At 48.0% G+C, this 22907-nt stretch overlaps 1 protein-coding gene across 1 annotated transcript in view; it reads right to left on the bottom strand.

Annotated features, from left to right (window-relative positions):
- The window catches only part of FSTL1 (follistatin like 1), a 43078-nt gene that overhangs the window by 8965 nt on the left and 11206 nt on the right, over window positions 1–22907 (bottom strand). The window contains exons 3-6 of the mRNA XM_052666292.1: window positions 5102–5206; window positions 3838–3967; window positions 2760–2792; window positions 1075–1205 (exon numbers count right to left, since the gene is read on the bottom strand). Of these exons, the coding sequence (XP_052522252.1) occupies window positions 1075–1205; window positions 2760–2792; window positions 3838–3967; window positions 5102–5206 (399 nt within the window). The remainder of the gene's footprint in view (window positions 1–1074; window positions 1206–2759; window positions 2793–3837; window positions 3968–5101; window positions 5207–22907) is intronic.

The raw sequence follows: 22907 nt of genomic DNA, 5'->3' as shown, positions 1-22907 counted from the left end.
CAGCAGAGGGTGGCTGAAAGAGGATGAGTGGGTTGTGCACAGCAGTGGAGCAAGCCCAGAGCTGGCTCATGTGTTTAGACAAACCCCGTGGCCTGAGCAGGTCCCCTGCAATAGAGGTTGAGGAGAGCACGTGTGTGAGGGCATGCCAGGGTGCTGGCAGACGCCCGCAGGGTGCCTGAAGCAGTGGCTTCAAGTGAGTTTCCACAGAAGGGGCAGAATTAATGGCTACAAAGGTGAAGATTCTCTCTGCAGTGCGAGGACTGGCTCCTCTGCCTCACCAGGGGGTGCCATTGCCATGGCAAATTTGCTTGCAGCGCTAACTCCTGTCAGGCACCATTAATCTCTCACTGTCAACAGCTTATGATTTAAACACTCTCCCCCTTTCCCCACCTGCTCCTCCAGCTCCATCTTGAATGCTTTGAAGTCTTTATCAGGAGCCGGGTGTGAGGGGGAGGGAGGCAGCAGTGCATGCGGCAGGAGCATGGCAGAAGCGTGTGATCTATGGGTTATAAAAGGGGTGGGGATAGGGTGAGGTTGACAGGGAAGCATTATTGCTGGGGGCTCACAGGCAGTTCCATCTCCCTGCAGGGCACCAGGAAACCACCAGCTCCCTGCCACAACTGGGCCACAATCCACACAGGCACATATTCCCCTTGAAGCCCCCAAGCACCCCTTATTTCCACCTCAATGTGGCCTTGAGGCTCTCAGGAACAAAGGATCATCAGCACTGCCACAGCTCCCTGCTCCTTGTATCTGTATTGCCAGCACTCCCAGCACTCATCTTTCCTCCTCTGGCAGTCCTTTGCCTCTACGATCAGTTCTTCCGTCTCTTACTATGGGCATACTGGGCCTATCCATGTTCCTTTTCCTGGGACACATTGGATGACAGAAGACAGAGGTGCTCCAGGTCATGTGCAAGTGGGTCTGTCAGTAGCTGCTGCAGGCAGCACAATGTAGGACACAGCAGGCCTCTCTGGCTCCTGTGTCATCAGGCACATCTCAATACTCCAGCTTCTTTCATGGCAGCACTGCTGCTTTACAATGACAGGTCAAGAAATGGCAGGCTCTACTTGCCTTGAAGTACTTGTCCAGGACTTCACTATAGTTGCTGCCCTTGGAAAACCAGCCATCTGGGATAATTTCTGCTTCCAGCCACTGGATGACACGGCGACGAAGCTCATCCCTGTCCGACTGGTAACAGACAACTGTCGGGAGAGAAAGTGAGGATAAGAGGAACAATGTTGGCAGGGATATCACAGAGAGATTACGAGAAATAAAAGCCAAGCAGACAGTCCTGATGGCAGTCTGCAGGCCCCTTGAAGATGATCCGTGGCCAGATTAAAGCAGGGCTGCCATGTGCTGAACGGTGGATGGGCTGTGGGTGACACCATGTGGCAAAGCCCGAAAACGACACTCCTGCCAAGCTGCCTTCCAGTACATGATACCTGAGGTATGGAACCTAGGACCAGCTGACTCATCTCAGATTGAGGGAGGAACGCAAATGACTGGTTCTGGTCAATGTCCCTGGGTTTTTCGATGCCAAGCACTCAGCCATGAGCCCTCAGATACTAAAACCCTATTCATCTCCAACATCAAAGACCAGACTGAGTGAGCCTTCACCTATGCTCTTCCCAAATCTTGAATTTTAGGGCCTACGTCTCAGGAGATTTTGCTTCTTCAAAATCCTGGCTTGTCCACTGTAAATTACAGGGGGTCAAGTTGTGTTTTTTTCTCAGAGCTCTCCAGTCACAGGTATTGTTTTGTATGCTAGTTACAAACGTGATATTCAGAAGCAAAACTGAAAGATCATCCAGCTTATTTGCACTGTCACACCTGTCCAGAGGCCAATGGAGAGACAAGGGGAATCTCTGTGCACTTGTGCCACTTACACACACTCATGATTTCCTTCTGAATCTAGTGACTACAATCACAACTGGATGGACCAATAAAAACAAAAACCCACAAGGTATTTGTTTAACTTTGTGTTTGTGGTGTTTAATTTTGAACACCTTAAAACTGAGGAGATGGCTAGGTTCTGACACCGTCCTTTGCCTTAGGCTTGTATGTGGGTTTGCTTTCATTTCTCCTAGGAAGCTGATGTTGATGATTTTACAGCTCCAGGATTGATAAGCCATGGATAGGAAAAGGATCCCTTGGTGGAGCACAGGTCATAGCCCCAAAATCTATAGTCCAGGTACACAAGCAAGAGATAAGAAGAGAAATCAGGCACAGGGAACCAGACAGCTGATGGGTGGTGATTCAGTTACACCTCCAACAATATCCCAACATTCCCCAACAATATCCCATTCATTATGCAGTGCTGCCCCTCTGCCACTGGGCCCATCAGTTACCTGCTCCTGAAACAAAGCTTATTTTTATAATAGTGCTCCTGGAGCTGAGGAGGACAGTAGCACAATTCCTGAATCTTTGATCCCTAAGGAACTATGTATCTCGTTCCTCAGTCTGGATGATGACCACAGCTTGTGCCCCTAGGGGCAAATTCACACTTCACCTTGTATGCTCCCAGAGTCCCTAAGACTCTTCAGCGCATTTAGGAGTCCAGGAGTACCTAAAAGTGAGGACTAAAAAGGTCCCTGAGAGTAAGCACCAAAAAGGTACCCAAGAGTGAGGACCCGAGCCCTCTTATTTCTGCTCATCTATCCTCTCAGGCTCTGCTACAGCCAGTGCAGAAGTACTCAGAGCCAGTTCTCTTCCCAAATACACACAGATTCCAGCCAGACAAGGAGATGGCTTCTTACCTGGACTCGCAGCTGGTTTCTCAGACTTCTTCTCTGTTAAAGGAAAGACAGAAGAGAACATTTCTGATTCAACATGAAGAATTATGAACTTCTTCCTATCCCGAGTGCCATTTGGGTAAGAGCAGATGAACATGGGAGCTTTTGGAAACAAGAGGAACACAGAGATTATGAAGGGACTGGAGCAACTGTTATATGAGGGGAGGAAGACCGTGACTTTTCATCATGAATAAGGGTTACAAAGATGGTAAAGGTTCTGAAGGATAAAGTATGTGAGAAGCAGCTGAGGTCCCGTGTGTGCTCAGTGCGGAGCAGAGGAGCTGAGGGGAGGCCTGATGGCGGCTGCAGCTCCTTACAGGGAGCGGAGGGGCAGCGCTGAGCTCTGCTCTGTGTGACAGCGACAGGGCCTGAAGGAACGGCGTGGAGCTGTCAGGGGAGGGCAGCTGGGGGTGAGGGACAGGGGCTGCACCACAGGGCGCTGGGCATGGAACAGCCTGCCCAGGGCTGTGGGCACGGCACCAAGTGCCAGAGAGCAAGGAGTGTTTGGACACAGAGATAGGGTTTGGATTTCTTGTGGTGCTGTGTGGGGTCAAGAGTTGGAATTGGTGATTCTTGTCCCTTCCAACTCAAAATATGATGATTCTATCCCTTAGTTCCTTGTCCTTGTCTGAGATTATGTTGTAGATATGTCTGCCCCCAGCTCTGCTGCCAGCATTCCTTTATTTGGCCACAGATTTTGTTGATCCTTGCCCTCATCTTGGGACTACCTTCTCACCTTGTTATCTCTATGGACTTGCCTGGAAATTCTGATCTATGGACCCTGGTTACCACCACCACATCTGATACTGACCCGATGTCATGGCTCAGCTCAGACCTAGTTCATCATAACAATTGCACCTGGTGATTTGGTATCAGTTGAACCTGGGTACCTTTTCCAGGCTTGCCCTGTTTACCTTGGCTGGCAGTTTCGGAACAGGGTCCTGGTTGGCAAGGCCTCTGCCTTGCCCTGTTATCACACAACACTCTCAGCTCTCTGCCTTTTAGAATAGCTGTTCCTTGCTGCTCCTGGGCACAGGGTTACCTTTACAATGGCCATCGTAATCCACTTGGATCTTGGAGCCAGTGAGGCAGGCATCTCGGTGCAGCTCACAATGGTTCAGGTACGTCTTGCCATTGCTACCACACACAGGCCTCTTGTGAGGTTTGCATTGCTGTGAGAAAGCCAGAGATGAGAGCTTTTACCTGCCTCTTGGGGGCAGCAATGAGGAGGAGACACATCCCAGGTTCAGCCCAGCCCAAAAAGCCTCTCACTGTCTCCCCAGGAAAAGCCACATGGATTAGACTGTAGATGTGGATTCAAAGGCTTCCCTGCATCCCATCCCCAGTCAGCAATATCACCGCAGGACTATCTGAGAAGTGGAGCACAGCAGAAAAATCAAAACTTGGTATAAACACTGAATGCAGTCCTACAGCTGCAGCTCTATGTGCAGTGAATGTGTCTGTCTCAAGGTTTGCCCCTCTGCTTGCTCAGCTCTGCTACAGCTCTCTGTAGGATCTGCTCCACCTTTCAGCATCTGAATTTAGACCACGTTGCCAGCCAGCAGCAGACAGCTCAACTTACAGAAAAGTGAGAGCTCACCAGTGCCACCAAGCAAGGTGCAAGCTTCTTTCTCCTGCATCATTCAGCCTGGCCAAGCCTGGCCAGTCAACAGTCTCCCTACCTGCTAAGGGACCAATTCTCTTCCCAGAGCCCGGGCTGGCTGTGTCTGAGTTGTGGGCTGAGAGGGAGGTAGGAGCAGAGAGCCCAATCCCAGGAGCCAGGCAGGAGCAGTTTGAAAACATGGAGCAGAGCAGAGCAGGGAGACAAGGTCTCCACAGCTGGGAAAGGCTTTTCTAATCATCACTGGCTCCCTGCTGGAGGAAACTATTCATGCTCACAGCACTCCACCACAATTATTTCCATTTTACAAAAGCTGATTTTTTAGTAGGGTGCTTGTACCCTCCACAAACAAGCCTCTGGGCAGGGAAAGCTGTCTTGGAGCTTTCTGACTCTCCTTCAGTGCCCTCCACAGCCAGCTGGATATCAATACCCCACTAGGCTCTCCCAACAAAAGACCTCCAGCCAAGTCTGCCATGCCTGTTAAAGATGTGTGAGCATCACAGCTGCAAGTCCCAGACAATGTACATGCTGCAGGGCTCCTCCCTCACACCATGCAGCAAAAGGCCCCGCTGTTTGAAGAGCTGCTGTGAATTTGCAGCTGCTCCAAACCAGTGTTTGTGATGCTCCCAGTGACTGAAGTGCAGCCCAAGGGCTGGGCGGTGCAGGAGCTGTTCTGTCCCCATACCTCAATGCAGAGGCAGGTTGGCTCTCCTTTCTCTGTCACTGCACATTCCCGCCCAGCTCCGCAGAAAACATTGGCACAGATTTTGGATTTGCTCCTTGGCTCTTCCTGCAAGACATAAAAAAAGAGGCACAGAATACATCAAGTCACCCAAATCAGCAGCAGCTGTAAAATATAATATATGTAACTTCTGTGCTGGAACACAGAGCACCAAGCCGGTAAGGCACAGATGACAGAACAGGACAGACATGATGGCAGAAGATGGATGGCTCAGACAACAACCAGGGGCAGAAACAGGAGCTGTGGCCACAGCCCCAGCAATAAAGGCTTTCCTCGGGGTCATTCCTGGAAAATCACCTAGGAGAACTGGAGCGAACATGAGCAAAAGAACGGCTAGCAAAAACGGCAAGAGTAATGCCCTCGAGTCAAGGACTGCTGCCTTCAAATATTCTCCATGGAGGGCAGGCAGCAGAAATGTCTTTGCTCAAAACATTTAAGAAGGTGAACATGACCCTGGAGAAAGGTGATACCGAACAGAAGGAAGAAATTGCCATCAGGCACCAGATAACGCCCCTGTCACAAAAGAGCAACACAAATCTGCAAGGCCCATTATCTTGCCCCCACCGGCCAAGACTTAAATGCTTCAGAGAAGAAACATTGCTGTAGATAATTATAAAGTAACCTTCCCACGGAGGAGTTCTTCCTGGTCTCTGACAGCTAGCAGTTGTCTCCTGCCCTGCAGCACAAATTTTGCACTTCACCGTTTTCTCCCAGTTGTCACAAAAACTCCTGTTGTTCGTACCAATGTCAAATCCTTTTTTTTTTCTTTTTTTTTTTTCCCAAGTACCACTGCATTCCTGCCGACAGCTACCAGGGAAGATTCCCACACGTTAACCACGTTTTCAAATAACACCATTTCCTTTCACCAGTTTATGGTCTCTTTTTACTTAGACTTTGAAAGGAGAAAATGGTTCCAGGGGCTCTGATTTGGAGACTGTGATTTTAACTCATGGCTTGCTATTCATTTCTTTTGTGACTTTTATTTTATCCCACAATTCCCACCTGTAAGTGTCTGGTTCAGGGCTGCCATCTACCTTCCACAACAGTTTGGCATCAGTCAGAAATACGAGGAATGTAAAATAACCAATGAGACAACTTGATCCCATCTGCTCTCTAATACACAAAGACTTTTCCCCTTCCCATCTGAGAATCATTCTTCAGAGAACCTCTGCTCATTCTGTTATCTTCATACTTCCAACATATATCTTTGCAAATAGATGATATAGATGATGAAAGAGGAGCAGAATCTGCCTGAAGAGCATTACTGATACGTATAATGACAAACGCTGAGCACACCTTTTTTCTCCTGCTGCCTCTTTATCCCAACAACTTTTTAACTTTTTGCTTTCAAAGCACAATCTCATAGCAAGTTGCTGCTTTCACTGAACAGCCTCCAGTGATAGCTGGAGCATTACCTGAGTGACCTTGCCCTGGCCTTCAGAATAATCCACCTGCTAGCCTGCTGCGCACTCATCCAGCCAGGGAGCACACAGCTGGGACAGTAATCAAGACAGTGTTGAAAGAATGGAGGACAACAGTGGGGACTGTGAGTGAGGCTCTACAACCTCCACCCAGACTCTCTGGTGGCCTCACAAGCGCTACCAGCCTCTCCAACCACGCCATGCTGGCTTTCTATAAAGCTCCCCTCGTTGGAGCCATGTGAGCCCAGACGGCGAGGGTAAGGCACAGGAGCAATGGGCATAGAGTGAGGATGCTTCATCAGGAGCAGAAAGCTTTTCTGCTATCAGCAGCAATTCTTTTTTCCTCTTTTGGTATCACCATGTAGAAATCTGAAAAACAACTGGAACCCTCATATTATGTTGTCCCATTTCTGGACACACTCAAGGTCGGGCTGGACCTGGGGGTAAGAGCAACGTGAGCTGTAGGTGGCCCTGTTCTTGCAGGGAGTTGGACTAGATGACCTTTAAGGGTCCCTTCCAACTCTAACAATTCTATGATTCTATAATGCTCTGTGTGCTCAAGGCTTTGCACTTTTGCCCTGCCTGATGTGCAAGGAAATCAAAGCTCTGTGAGCACTAACACAAAAGTTCCTCTGGGAAGCAGTTTGATACATTATACAAGCCTGGGCACTACTTCGATAAGGAAAACTAAACAGCAACAGCATTATGCCTGGGATTGCAGAACTCACATGAATTCTTGTGCCATAGACTGACAAAGGGGTATGGATGTAAGATGTGCCACAGGCTAACAGCGCTGCCTGCACAGCTCCCAGTCCAACTCAGTATCACCCTTCACCCACAAAACTTAACGCTTCATCAGCTGTTGTCTTGGCAGTGCCTCCTCCCTAACACTGAAAGATCTGGAGACACAAGGCACAGAAAACTACAACAAGAAGCCACAGCTCCTGACTGCCAAGACCTCTCTCCTTGCTGTTGTGAGGCTGCAGGGAAAAACATGATGTGTTGCAGCAATCAAAGAGAGAGCTGAGTGTTGAGAAAAAACTTAGTTTGTGCATTCCATCCCATTACCCAAGCGTGCTCTGGGCAAAACAGTTTTTGCAGAGGTGCTGGGAGAGTAGGTCCCATGTACACTGGGGGGAGCACAGAGCATGTGGTCTGTCACCTGAAGCCATTTGTGCTTCTGGCTCTGGCAGCACATTTCTCCCATTGCTCTCATTTGGGACTAATGAGCAAACCTGACCTAATTCCTGTGGCATCCCTTGGGTCTCTAATGCTCTGGTGTGACAGGGCGGAAATCTGGCAACAGCATAAATGGAACAGATAAGAAGGAAACAAGCAAGCATCCCCAGCATTAGGATGACCATGAACAGGCAGTCCAATAAGCACCGCGATTTCTCTTTCTTAGGGCTACTGCTTCAGGGCATCTACAGAGCTCTGGAAGAAACCCTGCACAAACTACCTTTAAGTCTCACCTAGGTTTGTTTTCAATCATCAGAGATAAGCTCAGTGCCATGGGTTTTGAATCATGAATACTATATTACACCGCATCGAAATCTGCACAATGTAGCTCCCCAGGCAACATCACTGTTAGGAGTATAGAGGGCTGCAAAGCAATCTCTATGCCCTGCTCTGGAAGGAAACCTGCCATCAAGCCACAGAAGCCATCACATCACGACCCAGCTGTACCGTCCCTCAGCTCTCTACTACCTGGCCCCAAGGCAAAACCAACTGCATCCACCACCATCCTGAAAAGCCTCTCTCTCTGGCTCCCGGGAGGCACAGGGTGCACGTCTGGCAGCTCAGAGCAGCAGAGGCATCCATGGGCAGCTCAGAAGGCCTGAAAATGGGCAGTCCCCAAAGCAATCAGGCAAAGAAAAAAGGATAAAAGGTCAGGTTTGTGAGACTGATCCCAGGCCAGTGATGCATTCCTCAGGGGACTGCAACCAGACACGCTGGTTCCCAACACTGACAACAACCTACTGAAAAGGTGTCAGCATGAGCTCTGCACAAGATGTGAAGGGGCCCAGAGCCATTAAACTTTCAGGCGCCCTGCTCCTCCACCTCCCTGTGGTTCCAAAGCCCTTCTGTGAGTAGCAGAACTAATGAAGCCCAGCCTCCAGCAGCTCTCTGCACAGCCTGTCAGCCAGCACAGGGCAGCTCATGAGCTCCTTCCTCAGGGGCTGATCCATGGGTCCCTCTCATTAAGCCGGTCACCCAGAGCCACAGGAACAGCTGGGTCCTGTCATCTCGGAGGCCTCAACCACTCCATCAGTGGCAGTGGAAACTGGCTGATGGATTGGAGAGCCGCTGGAGGTGAGGGGCAGGAGAGCACTGACAGCATCCCAGCACCTCTGCCTCCTGGGGGATCTGTGAGAAAAGTTTCCTTTGCAGTTTCACTAACGGAAAACAAGCTGGAGCATATATTTCCACCTGTGCTGGATACACGGCGTGTTCCTGGAAAACCTATGTGTGAGAGGAGGGGGCCTGCAGCTCCTGCAGCTTGGAAGAGCACACCAGGGTGCAGAGATTGAAGCTAAGCATACCCCAAACACAGTGCAGGCTGTGTGACAGGGAGCGCAGCCCAGCACAGAAGCCAGGCCTCCCTCGTGTCCCACACGAGCAGGCAGGAGCCAACAAGGAGAAGGAGGCAGGAACTGCAGGAAGGAGGCTTTTCTCCTGGTAACCTAACAAAGAGGACAAAGTCATCTGCCAAACAGCTGATTTCTCTTCCAGCAAGATGCTGCTAGCTAGCAGCAGCAGCCAGGCACACCTCTCACAGGGATTCCTCCTTGCTCGGGCTGTTTTCCCTTTTAAGCTGTAAGGAATGTCTGCGCTCTGGCCCCTACAACCTCTTATTTTCCATCACAAGGCAATGACCGGTGAGGCCCCATAAGGGGAACAATGACATGGGAGTCTGGGAAAGAGGAAATCTCTGTCACAAACAAGTCTGGAAAATGGCTGCTGGAAGGCAGAAAGGCTGTGCTGGCATTGCTCTAGCTGTAGAACCTAGCTCTGCCGCTCACCCTAAAAACCCCTTTACAGTCATAGCCTTGAACATAACACACACCAAAACCACGCTGCCTCGCAGCGCTCCTCCCTCTGCCCATCCCCACTGCCCTCCTGCAGCAGGGACTGGATTCCTTAGTGCCACAGTCCTCAGCCTGTGGCCCCCATAACTGAGATTAATGAAGTTAATCTCATGGGGGCTGTGAGGTGAGATTGGTATCCTCACCCTCCCAGGACAGACTGGAAAAGAGAGGACCGTGGGAGAAGATTTGCTCAAGAGCTGGGCTCAGCACCCCTCTCTTCCTGGTCTGGGGCCAGGACCATGCTGCGACGTGACAGACAAACCACAATCCCTGCTGGGGCACAACCCTCCTTCCCAGACCCCAAATGCCCAAGGCCAAGCTATGTTTTGTTACAGCTGGACTTCTGGGAACCACAATTCTCCATCCTGTTTTGCTTAAATCATAAAAGCAAGCATTAATTCCTGAATGTCAGCAGGAGGGGACAGCATACAGAGCAAGCCACAGCACCCAGGAGCAGGCAGAGGAAGCCCCTGCTGTCAGGGGAAGGAAGAAGAGGAGGAGGAGGTCAGCCTCCTTGGGGCAGGCAGGGATGGAGCATTTGTCCCTGGCTTCCCAACCTAAGCAGCTCATAACTCCTCCTGTTAACCACAGATTGCATCCTCTACACCCCCTCTCCAAGCACACCTGGGCTCAGCAGTAAAAGGAAGTTTTCTCTGTTGGCAGCATTTTCCCAAAGAAAAAGGTGCTTTCCAGTCCCTGCCCACAAAGCTCAGTACCAGAGCCCTAACACTCTCTGCCCCATTTTGAGGAGCACTCACTTCGTGGTCCTTCTTTGCTACTCAATGTGAGGCTGTTCACACCATATACAACCAATCTCACATACTCTCTTTAGCCCCTAAGCCTCTGGTGGGCTGCAGTTTTTTCTGTGACAGGCAGCCCTTCTTTTATCCTTCAGCATCTCCATTTCCACACTCTCACAAGCTACTGGGATGGTGTGTGTATGCAGTGATTAATTTCCAAACAGGACCCAGACCTGCCACATTTCTCATCTGGCTCCAAACAGAGGGAAGAGAGAGACAAGCAAGTCAACATTTACTACCCTAAGGCATCTCCTCACCTCTTCCAGAAAGTGGAAGCACAAGAGGAACACGGAGTGCTGAAAGTGATGAGGTTTGCTAGCAGCCTTGGGCTTCTTGTAAAAGAGACCTCAGTAGTTTTGTTCCCATCACTGACACAATGCTCTTATGATCCTCATTCCCAGCTCCGTGCCTTGATCCTGCTTTACCCAACTCCTGCCACAGCTCATTACAAAAAGCAATGGAAACTGCTATGGAATGGAGGGAAGCACTGAGTCAACCTGTGTGGGAAGGAGGCGAGAATAGCATTGGGCACAAGCCAGTTTCATACTTCCCATTTTCTAGCCTTGGTCGCAGACTTGCTCAGCTCCTTGCTGATGCAGAGCCAATTTGGGGTGGTTATCAGACTAACAAGGAAATCTGAAAGCAGAAGCAGAGTAAAACAAAGCTGCAAGAAGCCTGCTTATCTATCTACCTTGCCAAAAAGGCACAGCTCCATGAGAAGTTAAACAGTGTCCCCATTGCCAGAGCGAGCTGAAAGCAAGTCAGCCAAAACTCTGCTGTCTCAGAACCTTCAAAGTGCAAACCAGGGTCTCAGGAGGTTGGCAGATGCCAAAAAAGTTCTCCAGATTCTTGTAACCTCTGTTTTTACTACCAAATACCTGACAGCTGGCAGAAGATCATGTGCGACTCCTTGTCGGTACTGGAAAGAGGAGTGGAAAAAAACACTGTAAAAATGAAGTCAAAATCTCTTCTACAGGAGGAAGGAGGGGAGGGCTGAGCAAGTACATGATCTGCAGTGAATGGCAGTGCACATGCAATGAGTACAATCCTCTGATTAAGAAGCAAGAGAAGCGATCGACAACTTCCTACAGTTCCTAAGGCTGGGTAATGCTTTTCAGACAGAGGGATCATTCACTGGGAAATGCAATCTGAGGCAAATTTGTACCTAGCTGGGGCAACAGTCTCAATCCCAAAGCAGTTTCTAAATTGAACTATTCTTTTTTTTTAAAATGTGCTTCATGAAGTGTTAAAGAAAGCAAAAAAGTTAAAGAAAGCAAAACAAAAACACATTTTGGTGAGATTAACTTCTTTTTGTTTGACCAGCTCTGGTTTATGTTGAGAATAAAAGAAGAATTTCAACTGATCTGAAATAAATTTTTTGTTTTGCTTCTTTGATTCAGCTAAAGAATTAGAAAAAGTCAATTATTCCCATGGCTTCATTCCTAAAATATCACCGCTTATTGTCTAAAGCAACTTATTCTTCCCGTTCTTTCATCTCCTTCCATCTGGCCCTTTGTGACAGTGTCTGGAAATAACGAAGAACTGTTGCAGACATCCCTTGCCCCGCTCTCTGCAATCATGGAATTTTTTTCTGTCTAGCCTGGAAGACTGTTGATGCTGACTCCCATGGCTTGACTTTGAAAAAACAAACAGAAAGACAAAGCCGCAGTTCCCTTTGGTGGCTACATTAACCCAAATAGATGCTGCTGTGGGGAAGGCATCCTCTCCTCTGAGTCACTACAGCAAAGCGAACAGCGCTGATTTAATGAGCCAGCTCTCAGAAAGGATTTCACTGGGGAAAACTCCCCTCTTCACCTGCTCTGCTCAACCCCTTTCTGATGCTCAGCACCATCTCATCGGTCCTGTTCCTCAAAGCTGAGCAGCATGTGCCCATCTCACTCTTGGCAGCATCCCAAGCACTCGCCTGCCCCTTTTTCCACTGCTCAGGAGGCAGTAAGGAGGTTGTGGGGACTTGCTACCAGTCCCTGGGCTAGAGGGAGAGGCGGCACTGCAAGTGACCCTGAGGCTCTCTGCACTTCCTGGAGCCCCTGCTCCTGGAAGAGAGATCACTGCCTGAACTGCCTCCAAAAACACAACCTCTTCTCTAGCACTTCTTGAACTCAGCCCAGGATGTTTTGCTTTCTGCCCTGCGGCCTGGCCAGGCTGTGTTTTGGAGATGAAAAGCTATGAGCATGCACAGCTCCAACATCCTCATGCATTCCTGGCTTGCTGGCTTTCCTCAAAATCACTGTGGGTGTGTGCTGTAGGGCAGAGCTGCCTGCCTGCCCAGCAAGAGGGCTGTGGCTCTCTCAGTCAGCATGCTGTGGAAGTGTTTGGGCAGTCCTTTAAACCCTTGTTATGTTTAGGATAAGAATTTGGGGTTTGGTTTTTTTGGTCAAAAGGAAATTTAACAAATCTCCATTGTTTTTCACTTGAACAACATGCCCGTGGCTCACTCTAAGAAATTGAGGTGCTGCTCTCCTAAGGCACTGCTCTTAGCTGCCCTCCCACAACACTCTTCACCACGAACACTTGCCATTAGGTGACACAGTTCTTGCAAGGCTCACCATGAGATCACAAAAGGGGCAGAGAGGTGCCTCTGGGATCATCTTCCATCCCCAAGCTGCCAGTGGCCCTTCTGCATACAGCTCCACTTACATGATACTACATAAACTATATTATTTTTTGCCTTTCTCGTACACATTGAAAGACTCACTTCAAAACCCTCTCACAGCAATGAACTTTCCCCTGATGCTGTCTGACTGTATTCATAACCAACTCACACCTATTTGCTCATAGACTACTTCTGAACTTAGACTTAAATAACACATCTCTCTCTTGACATTTCACTCCCCCATCATACCCACTATGAAGTAGGAAAACATATAGTAACAGATATCTATCTTAATAAATAATGCTCTTCTATAATAGTATGTTTTGACTGTTATCAGTAACATATTTAAAGAAGCAGGGGATAGAAAAATCTTCTATTGTAATGGAAACACAGGAGACTGGACAAACTAAGGATGAAAATGTGCAGTGTAACCTCATTTTACGGTCAGAAGAGGGCCAATAAAAATTTCATAACTGCATTCACTATTTTTGTTATGACGCAAGCTTACCCAGGATGATAATCAGGAAGATAAGTCATGTCTGCCAAATTCCAGATTTCTTCCAGAAGGAATCCTTCATACAACAAGACGTCACATAAGATTAGGGATGAAGACAAGTAGAATGGATTTGCCCTTTGGTTACATCCATCCATCTAGGAATGAAGAGAATGACAGCTGCTTGCGGGAGGCAGCTTCAGCTGTGTTTGAGAGCTTTGAAAGGAACAATTCCTTTTGTGCAGGCATTTGTAAAGCTCTTTTTTCTTCATTGGGATCACACATTCACTCTCCTCTTCTTCCCTCCAAAACTCCTCACGATTTTGCTTCCCAGAAAGATGGTGAAGCGCAGAGCACCGGTTCTCTGCCTCAGGAAGGTGTCCCATGCGCCTGCTCAGCACGGGACCTGGCCCTAAGCGGCCAGCAGGCTTCAACAGATGTCCCCAGCTGAAGGGAGCAGACGGCACACACTTAGCTGTCCTCTCCCAGCTGAGCTGGGTCTCTTCAGGACAAAGGTGAATTCCATTCTGGGAATGCAGGAAGGATGCAGAAGATGGACTGGGAAGCGATGGAGGGATTGCATCGTCGCCTCCGCTGCTTTCTGCAATTTGGGTAAGTAATGGACTTCTGTCTCTAGGGTTGCTAATCTGCTTTAAATGCCCTCAAAGAAAGCAAACAACGGCACAAGAAGAAGGTCTACAAACAAATCCATTTCATAATAAATTCATTTTGTTTTCATTCCATTTCTCCTGCTAGTAAAAAATTTAGGTGAAGGTAAGCACTTTTTTTTCCCAGCAATCTCTGTTGACAGTTGGCTAACGGAACAGAAAGTTAAGCTTCTGCCATTAAAATTCCACAGTATTAAATGCCTGAGCAATGCAGAATTGTCCTTGAAGTTGTGGGTGTAGGAATTTTACATGGGAAGATAGGAAGACAAGAGGAACTTCCACAGGAGATGTATTTTATTGCACAGATTTCCACTGCTCAGAAATACAGATATTTTGAACCGGAGACGCAACCTGTACACCAGATAAAGTGAGTTATATGGGCTTTTGATTCCACGCTGTAGTTTTGGCTTAGTGTCACTAATAGCCAGAAATTGTACCCATTCAAAGATTCCTCAATGGCATGCATGAGGGACCTCAGTGTCAGCCCATCTCTGTGCTAGTGTTCATAACAAACCCGTCAGCAATACCTGGAACTGCTCATCAAAAAGCAAGGAGTAAGACTTGAGTTCAGAGTACTAGAGTGAATTTAAAGCAGAGAAGCAGAGGGCTAAGATTCACCAGGTATTTCAATAATCTTCCACGTCTAGGCTAATCCTAGCAAAGCCATTTGAAGTTCAGTGGGTGACAGCCATACCCTAGGGCGGCTGCAAAAGCCACAAAATGGCTGACTGAAAGCATACCCGTACTGAACCACTATGTAGGAAGGGAAAATGGGAGGAGCTCAGCAGTTCTGGGCCCCAGAACCATCTGGAGCAGGAGCATGGCCCAGAGTGGTTCAGCACAGACCCACCAGCAGCAAGGTCTCAGATGTGGCTGAGAGCTTAGCAGTGACCACTTACTTCACATGCAACCATCCTCACCAGGAGGTAAGACTGGGTAACAGCATAGTGGTGAGCCAGCAGTAAAGATGTCAGCCCTGTTATGGGTGGAATGAGTAGCACCCAACACTGAAAAGCAGCTGGATGCTTCCCCTTACAAAACCATCTTTTCCACTGCTGAAAACTTTGCCAGCACTGAATTGCTGAGGTTGAAATTTTCCATGCCAGGTGTTTGCCCTAGGCTGACTTTTCCTTTTTTCAAGTGTCAACAGAAAAAGGTCAGTGGTTTCTGGGAACAAGATTAAGTTATTTTGTGCGTGTTCGAGGAATTGTTGATGCTGTTTTGCTACAAACACTGAATGATTCTTGGCGTCACTGCAAGAGCCTGAGTCGGGCCGGGGAGTCACCTTGGTGCCTCTTGCCTGAGAAAAGCTACTCACATCTGTAGTGTCTGTGCTCAGACTCTTCTCTAGAGTCTGTTGACACTCCTGAATTTTCAGTCACTTCTAAGAATAATCCTGTACTTTACAGCTCTACAGATCCTGAGCACTCTGCCCAAGCACTGGCTGAAAGCAGTGACCACGCTAGCACTGCTGTAAGACTTCTCAGTTTAAAGCAGGATTTGACAGGCAGCTGCTGCCTGAGGTACAGTGAGGAGCTATGAGATGAAAAACAGGACCACAGTGTATTCTACATGCCACTTTGCAGGTCATCAGCTGTTACAGGCAGCACAGCTGATGCCAGAAGAAAATGGTAATGGAAGACAAAGAGTTAAAGGGTGAAAAAATGAATTAGATGGTCACATAGAAGAGGCAGGCATAGGATGCGACTAAGGTGAATGAGAAGAAGGCAGGGTAGGTAGGACTTGACCATCCTCTGGAGCTAGGGCCTGATCGATGGGGAACTTGGATTCTGTGACAGCAAGTCCCAGTGTATTTAGTTCCCTCACCTAGCAAGCTGCATGGTGGGATACAGCTCAGAGGCTGGATGCTCATCAGTGTCAATCAGATGTGCATCACTCAGCGCTGCCAGCCAGGAGAAGGAAGCAATTGTCCCACTCTGCTCACCCTCACCTCAAGAACTGTGTGCGGCTTTGGGTGTCATAACATAAGAAGGACATAAAACTGTGAGAGAGCATCCAAAGGAGGGCTATGAAGGTGGTGAAGGGTCTGCAGGGCAAGGTGTGTGAGGAGTGGCTGAGGTGCCATGGTGTGCTCAGCCCAGAGCAGAGGAGCTGAGGGGAGACGTGATGGCAGCTGCAGCTCCGAGCTGCGTCAGGGGAGGGTAACACTGAGGGTTAGGAAAAGGTACTGCACCAGAGGGTGGTGGGGCCCTGGCAGTGGGCACAGCCTCAAGCTGTCTGACTGCAAGGAGTATTTGGACATTGCTTGAATTTTGTTTGGTCCCATGGAGCCAAGAGCTGGACTCAATGATCCCTGTGGTTCCCATTCAACTTGGGATATTCTGTGATTCTATGATACTACAGACCCTCTACGTGTGATGGTGGTTGTATCTTGCCACTACCGCTGCTCTTGGAAAAGAATTACAGCTTTACATTTACAGAATTACAGAATTACTGTTGCTCGTTAGGGGTATGGACCCTGTGATTGCAGCCACATCTTTAGAAGAAGCATAAAGAGGTGATGACTTTGTTTGCTTGTTTGTGTCTGTGGTAAGGATGTAACAACTCTTACTGTAAAGTTTGATAGCTTCTCGAGTAATTAAGCAGCAGGTGCCCTAATAGGCAGAGACAGATGATGAAGCAGAAGGCAAAATGTAATTACAGATTCCCTGCATCACAAAGGCAGACAGTACTGAGAAATGCCAAACCAAGCTTGGCCCCACTGGTCCCAGGTCTCCTCTTTCCCAACACCCACTGCTGTGCTCGCTCCTGGAGGGTCAGAGTCTCTGGGCACAAAACATTGCCTCCAAGTGTCACTTGCTTTGATCACCCAAGCAACTGCCATCCAAGCAGCACCCATCCTTCAGCAGAAATTAAATTTTCATGGCAGCTGGAGCTGCAGCTCAGTAAATTCACACCCTGGAGCTCAGCAACATGTGATGGGGGGCATCCAAAGTGAAAGAAAGGCAACGGCACAAGGCAAGTGACAGGGTAGAAGCTCATGGAGGAGTGGTACCTGCACAGCAACCATTGCTTCCTGAGCAATGAAGGTTATTGCACCAGTCCTTGGGATCTCCAGAAATCTGAAAGCTTATGGTGGCAGGGGAAGATAAGATCTCTGCACAGAAAACAGATCCCCTTGGAAGACAGACTTGTTCAGCCTGGAGAAAAAAAGGCTGCGGGGTGACCCCATTGCAGCCTTTCAGTACCTGAAGGGAGCCTACAAACAGGAGGGGAGTCAACTCTTAACAAGGGTAGATGATGGCAGAACAAGGGGAAAGGGTTTTAAGTTGAGGGAGTGAAGATTTAGGTAGGATATTAGGGGGAAGTTCTTTACCAAGAGAGTGGTGAGGTGCTGGAACAGGCTGCCCAGACAGGTTGTGGATGCCCCGTCCCTGGAAGTGTTCAAGGCCAGGCTGGATGGGGCTCTGGGTAACCTGGTCTAGTATGAGACATGGAGGTTGGTGGCCCTGCATGCAGCAGGGGGGCTGGAGCTTGGTGATCCCTGAGGTCCCTTCCAAACCAGGTCATTCCAAGATTCTACGATTTCTGATTGCCAAAGCCAACTCATTTGGCTTAAGGACAAGTTATTTCCATGGGATTTTTGGCTTGTTTCCCCATTTTTTTTTTTTCTTTTCTATTCTTTTTTTTTTTCCTCTCTGTTTTCCTCCAATAACAAGAAGCCAGGTGTCAGGAAGCTTTGTTAGGCACCTCTAATCAGAGGGAGTATCTGAGATGTGGCTTGCAACTTTATCAATGCTTTCAGCCACTGAGTTTCCCCACGTACTCATCAACAGCTTGGCTGATCACCTCAGGTTGGCCTCCTAAGAACCATGTTATAGATTACTGACATTCTTCTATTTCCCTCTCCTATCCCCCACCACATTCTTCCTTCCAACTTCCCTTCTTGAAGAGAAACTCATTAGAAATGCTCTGCTTCTTTGGCCAGGGCTGACTTTCCCCCCGAACAGCCTAGCATTCAGTGATGCTGAAAACACACAGAAATCTGGAAGGGAAAAAAAGTCTTCAGCCTTGCAGGAAACCCAGCCCACAGTATCTGTGTGACACAGCCTGAAAATATCTTATCATCCTGGTAATATCCTGGGGCACTTAGATCCACAAGAAGATCTCAGCAGTCAGGTTCTTCCTTCACACCAATGTTAGGGAAATGGCAGAGCTGATGTTCCTCTAAGAACCCTTTGTTTGTGGAACTGTACAGACATTTCATTCGTGGCAGGCTGAAACCTGGTGTTCTGCATGCTTCATGTCAAAATCATGTCAAAGGCAGGGGGAGAACACCGAGTCTGGATGTATTTTAAGTTAAACAAGCACAAAATATTTGGTGAGTTTCCCTTGCTTTAATGCAGTGTAAACAATTTTGGTATTCAACAGAAAATTTCCCTTTTAATGAACATAACTGAGAAAAAAGGCCACACAATTTTTGCTATTTCAGCGAAGAGCAGGAGAGCCTCAGTTTGCACTGTTAGCAAAGTGCACAGGGTCAGGCAGCCTTGCACAGCCAGGGCTGCAGCATGGACATGAAAGATGTCCCAGCAAGACTGCACGCTGTGCAGCATCCAGGGAAGACAAATGGATCTTTGCCATTACTTCCAAAAGGAAAAATGAACTCTCAGGGATGTACAACCGAAGCAGACTAAGGGCTTCAGAAGGCAGACTCTGGCAAATCCAAGTGGAAGACGTTAGCTTTCACAGCTGTCTGCCGGCCTTGGCTGTCCACCTTGCCGACCTAGAAGAATTTACTGCTCCTCTAATAAAGTCAGCAGAAGAAAAACACACTTGTGCCTCAGCTGCTGCAGCTCACAGCCCAGTGTACTAGCCTGAGCTGCTGATGATCATAGGTTTTCAGCAAGATCACAGACTTGCAGCCACGTATCCAGAGAGGTAAAGAACAGACAGGAATTGAACAAAATGTCTCCCTAGCTGCAAACAGCTTGGAAGAAAACGGGTACATGAAAGGGCTAAAGGGCTAATGAAAAATGCTTCTTCTAAAGAAATCACTGCTGTGCCTTGATTGGTTCGGCTACCTACTGCTTGTACCAGGGGAAGAGAGCTGTTGGTAAAAACAGGTCTGCAGGAGTTGCCACGATGATCACATTCAAGTCCTGACTCCCTGTAAGAGAAAGGAGCACCTTCCTTTTCCTAAAGTAACCAGATCCTCTTCTCCTGTGCAGAGGAGAGATTTCAGTGGTAAAATGGTATGCATAGAAAGAAGTTAAGATAGGAAACTCAGAAGGGACAAAAGCTTTTCTTTTTCAACACAGATTTTAGGAAACCCAGGAAATCTACACACCCAGAGCATTTATTAAAATGTGTTCCTAGAGCTGGCTTTGACTCAAGCACACCAGGAAATCCATGGCAGCCTTTTGAACACTAAGAACAAATTGCTTAAGTAGACCTCATCACGTATGTGTAGCCATTATTCTCATGCACTTGATACTGCACTGGCTGTGCTTAAAGTTACACTAGATGCTACTTGTACAAATGTACAGGCTGTAGGAAACAAATACAGCACGATCTGTTTTCCCCTACATGTGATTTCATAAGCATTACTGATGTTATAACAATGTACTAAGTCATGATAAACATGAGGATATACTGCAGGACACCCTGGGGTGCTGCAATTATGGGAAGTCTAATGTTGTGCAATGAAACATTTGGTAACACAACTCCGCCTTTCAGTTTTTGAGTAGAATCTCTTGATTGGTTTTCCGAAGAAAACTTTTTGGATCTTCAACAACTTGGGCTAGCTTAGTGTAAAATAAAAATGGAAAACAAACCACCTCTACCCAAAGGAGGGTAAACAGCTCCTCATTGCAGGTCTTACAGCTCTCCTAGGATAAAAGCTGCCATACCTCCCAGTCTTTCCAAGTGCCCAGTGTGAAGGTGTAGAGATTTTGAAGTGTACCCAACATGCTGGCAGCTTTTAACATACCAGCTCTAAAAAGTCATCCCACTGAGCTGAAGGATGGCATGCATGTGCATCTTTAGCCTATGGCAATAGCAAAGTAAGGTAAATAATTGTAGCCTGCAGTGAACGATTTGCTAGAATTCACATTACCTTACCATCTTTAGACAACCCCTGCCAATCCAACTGCTGACTGCACATCCTTTCTTTTCCTCTAAGTGCTCCAGCACTTGTAAGATGTGAGTCATTTCAACAACCCAGAAGAAAACAGCCCTGAACAAAAAGGGCTGTATCTTACAGTGAACACATGCGGGTATCGCATCTGTGCTGATCTGCAACAGCTTTTCCCTCTTGGAGACTTGACACTAATTCTCACTTACCATAGGAACCACCAAATCCTTACCAATAGCAAGCATTGGTTGCTCTTGCACTTAACTCCATGAAACGCACACAGATTAGTTTCAGCCTCTTGTAAGGGACTGCAGTATGAGAAGCCTTTCACATCACAGTCAGCAGCATCAAGCTCAGGGTGCAGCAACAGACTCAAATGAAGTACATAAAAGGGACACTGTTTCTGGCTGCTTGCATCTCCCCTCCAAGAGCAAACACTCACTCTACAGCAAGAACAGCCAAAAGGTGGTGAAGCAGCACCTGGCCTGTCATTGCTTACTGCTTCCTCTCCCACTGTAAAACCAAATTTACTCTGTCAATTCACACTTTGCAACCTGCCCAGCTATTCCTGCTGCATGATGGCAATTCCAGCCAAATGAAGGAGCAGGCATCTATGATCACTAAGCACCTCAGCTGCCCCAAGTTTAATCCTCCATGCAAATCTAAGCCCTTTGTGACAGCCCACACTAATGACTTTCAGGAGCCTCATATCCTCCAAAGCACCAGGATGTCAGGACAGCTCTACCATAGCGACCCTGCTCCTTCAGTTGAATCAATGCCCCATTAAATCTTGTAATTTCTTCCCCTCCTCATAACACACTGAGCAACAGCTCGCGAGACATACTTCTACATGGTCCATGCGTGGAATTTACTGCATTTCTTCATATCACCTGAGTTTTGTACCTTTGTCTCAGCCAAGACATTGTCATTTCCCCCCTTCTTCCTTCTCTGTTGGAAACCATGCAGCTGCAGAGGGATCAGCCTAAATTACCACTGGGATAGCTGCTGGCAGTACACAGTGTGCCTAAATTTTAACAGCTAAATCTCATAAAAAATAATGAAGCAAACACAGGCACTTCTCCCCAAGACATTCTACTGCTTTCAGCAAACATTTAGGAACACATAATGCTGCAGAATGGGTCTGATGCAGGAAGGAACAAACTTGTGACTTCTGGTGCTTACTGTGTGAACACCCACTTGGCTAAATTAGAAGCCCTAGTTGTTAAAAGCCAAGACAGCTGTACACACATTCTTTAGAACCCAATGCAGAGCACTGACTGTAAAAGAAGATAAGCAGGATGGACAGCAGTGGGGTGGGTGGAGGGTCATAGCCCCATAGCCCTGCACTGTCCAGAAGCCTAAGTACAGCCTTGATCCAGAGCCACCACTTCTCACAAAAAGACATAGTTCTGGTGTGAGGGGACGTAATCAGGACAGCACTTTGCTAAGAAAGAGTCAACACTCCGTGTTTCAAAGGGAAGAACTGGCCAGCGAAGGGGCCTCTCTCCTGAGGGTAGCAGGGGATGGGGCAGGGCAGAAAGCACCTCCTGTATTCCTCCTCTCATACAGCCTTCAAGCCTCACACTGCGACCCATCTGCCACGACCCAGGTGAGCCCAGCCCTGTGATGGGGCGGAGAGATGGGGCATCCACTGGATGCAGGGATCAGACAGAACCCAAGAGGAGAGCACCCATATCCTGCCTTAAGTCTCAGCTTTGTGTCCTGAGATAGTCTCCAGCCATGGCTGCAGAGGTGGTCTGGCCCTTTCCCCTCCCTGAGCTCAGCCTGTGCAGGGACAATGAATGAAAAGCTGAGAGATTATCCCTCCCTGCACCAGCTGGTGGCTTTTTGTTGTTTTTTTGTTTTTTGGAGTATGGTTCAGTTTTCAGTTGCCTGGTGGCACAGAAGCCAGAATAGAGGAGGTGGAGGAGGGAGCCGTAGCCACAGCATGGGAGCTGCTCACCTTTTTCCACAGCACCCACAGTGAAGCCCCTCTTTCAGGTGTACGTCACAAGAATGTTTGGCTCTGAGTTTAAAAACCACAGCCCTGGGGTACACAGGAGTTTGTAGCTTTGATTACAAAATGGGCTTTGAACTGAAGGCAGAACGTAGAATGAAAAGACAAGCAAATTATCTCCTCTCACCTCTCATCAGCTACCAAAATCAAAAAAGTTCCAATCAGTCTGCCCACAGAAAAAATGCATGAGCTCTCTTTGAATGCCTCACAGAAAGGTTCCTGCACAAACCTGGAAGCACAAATCTTCACCCTTGTATACTCAGCCTTACTGAGATGTGAACTGGAAAGGACTCAAGAACAAGAAATGCACAGACCTTTCTACTTTCTTTCAGAGAAGAAAAAGACCGCAAACACCCATATTTAAAGACAACATTGGAGCAACAAAAAAAACACATCTGAATCTTTAATTACACACTTAAAGTACCAAAGTGTCTCAAGGCCCAAGTCAAGATGCAGCCCAGTTTGTGCCAAGCCCCGTACAAGCACATCTCGGAACAGAACCCATGCCCTTGGGACAGCAAGCAAGCAAGATTCATTCTTGGAAGAAATT

This window comes from Tympanuchus pallidicinctus, unplaced genomic scaffold, assembly GCF_026119805.1.
Source record: "Tympanuchus pallidicinctus isolate F22 unplaced genomic scaffold, pur_lepc_1.0 scaffold10, whole genome shotgun sequence".
Taxonomy (NCBI): Eukaryota; Metazoa; Chordata; class Aves; order Galliformes; family Phasianidae; genus Tympanuchus; species Tympanuchus pallidicinctus.
Note: the sequence above shows the minus strand (reverse complement) of the source record. Positions and strands in the feature narration are given on the sequence as shown.